Raw genomic sequence first — 845 nt, 5'->3', positions numbered from 1 at the left:
AATAAATAATCTAAAGTTCATTAGAATTAGAGCAGTTTGTTTGGCAAGAAGATATCAGAAGTATTAACACTTGTACTCCATTATGTTTGGAAAGTTTGGATCTCCTTTCCGCTTCTCTTCTTGGACAGTTTTGTGACTAAAATGTGAGCTTGTATTCAGTTTCAACTTCATAGCCAACATTACACCTACACTGAATCACTTCCATAACTTCGACAAATAAATATTTCTTCTCTTATCCTTTTACTGTTAACAGGTAAATGAAGGAAGTGCAAGTGCAAGTGAGATCCTAGCAGGGGCATTACATGACAACGGCCGAGCTGTTCTTGTAGGAAATAAAACATTTGGTAAAGGAAAAATCCAGGTAATTTCTAGTCTGAACATTCTACCTCATTAGTACTCTTTTGTTGTTTGATGCTCCACTTTTGTGAATCCTCTGTCTCGTCTTTATCTGAATAACCAAGTTGGTTATTTTCAGAAAATTTATCTTGTGATTCAATAAAGGCATTAGAAATCTTCCTTCCACAACTGACTGCTTTTATTTGCAAACACTGCAGAGCGTGACTGAGCTCCATGACGGTTCTGCCCTATTCATTACAGTTGCCAAATACTTATCTCCAGCTCTCCATGAGATTGATAAGGTTGGCATAACACCTGACGTACAATGTATTCCTGATATGTTCTCTGCATCTAAGGCTTGGACTTCAGGGGTTAAGAGCTCAGCATCATCTTCCCTTGAGGCAGATTCTAGTATCATAGTGGATGAGCATGAATTGGAGGTCCAGAGATCAAAGGGTACTGCATAAAGTGTTTCTATAGTCCAATCTGCATAAGGTGTTTCTACCCTA

General features: G+C 38.1%; 1 protein-coding gene across 1 annotated transcript; it reads left to right on the top strand.

The window, feature by feature from the left end:
• Positions 1–253: 253 nt before the first annotated feature.
• LOC114578458 (carboxyl-terminal-processing peptidase 3, chloroplastic-like) lies at positions 254–792 on the top strand (the record flags this gene model as incomplete). Its single annotated transcript, XM_028691646.1, has 2 exons — positions 254–361; positions 555–792. Coding segments are annotated over 2 exons (346 nt in total), but the record flags the coding sequence as incomplete, so codon positions are not given.
• Positions 793–845: the final 53 nt, after the last annotated feature.

This window comes from Dendrobium catenatum, unplaced genomic scaffold (assembly GCF_001605985.2).
Source record: "Dendrobium catenatum unplaced genomic scaffold, ASM160598v2 original_scaffold_36066, whole genome shotgun sequence".
NCBI lineage: Eukaryota > Viridiplantae > Streptophyta > Magnoliopsida > Asparagales > Orchidaceae > Dendrobium > Dendrobium catenatum.
Note: the sequence above shows the minus strand (reverse complement) of the source record. Positions and strands in the feature narration are given on the sequence as shown.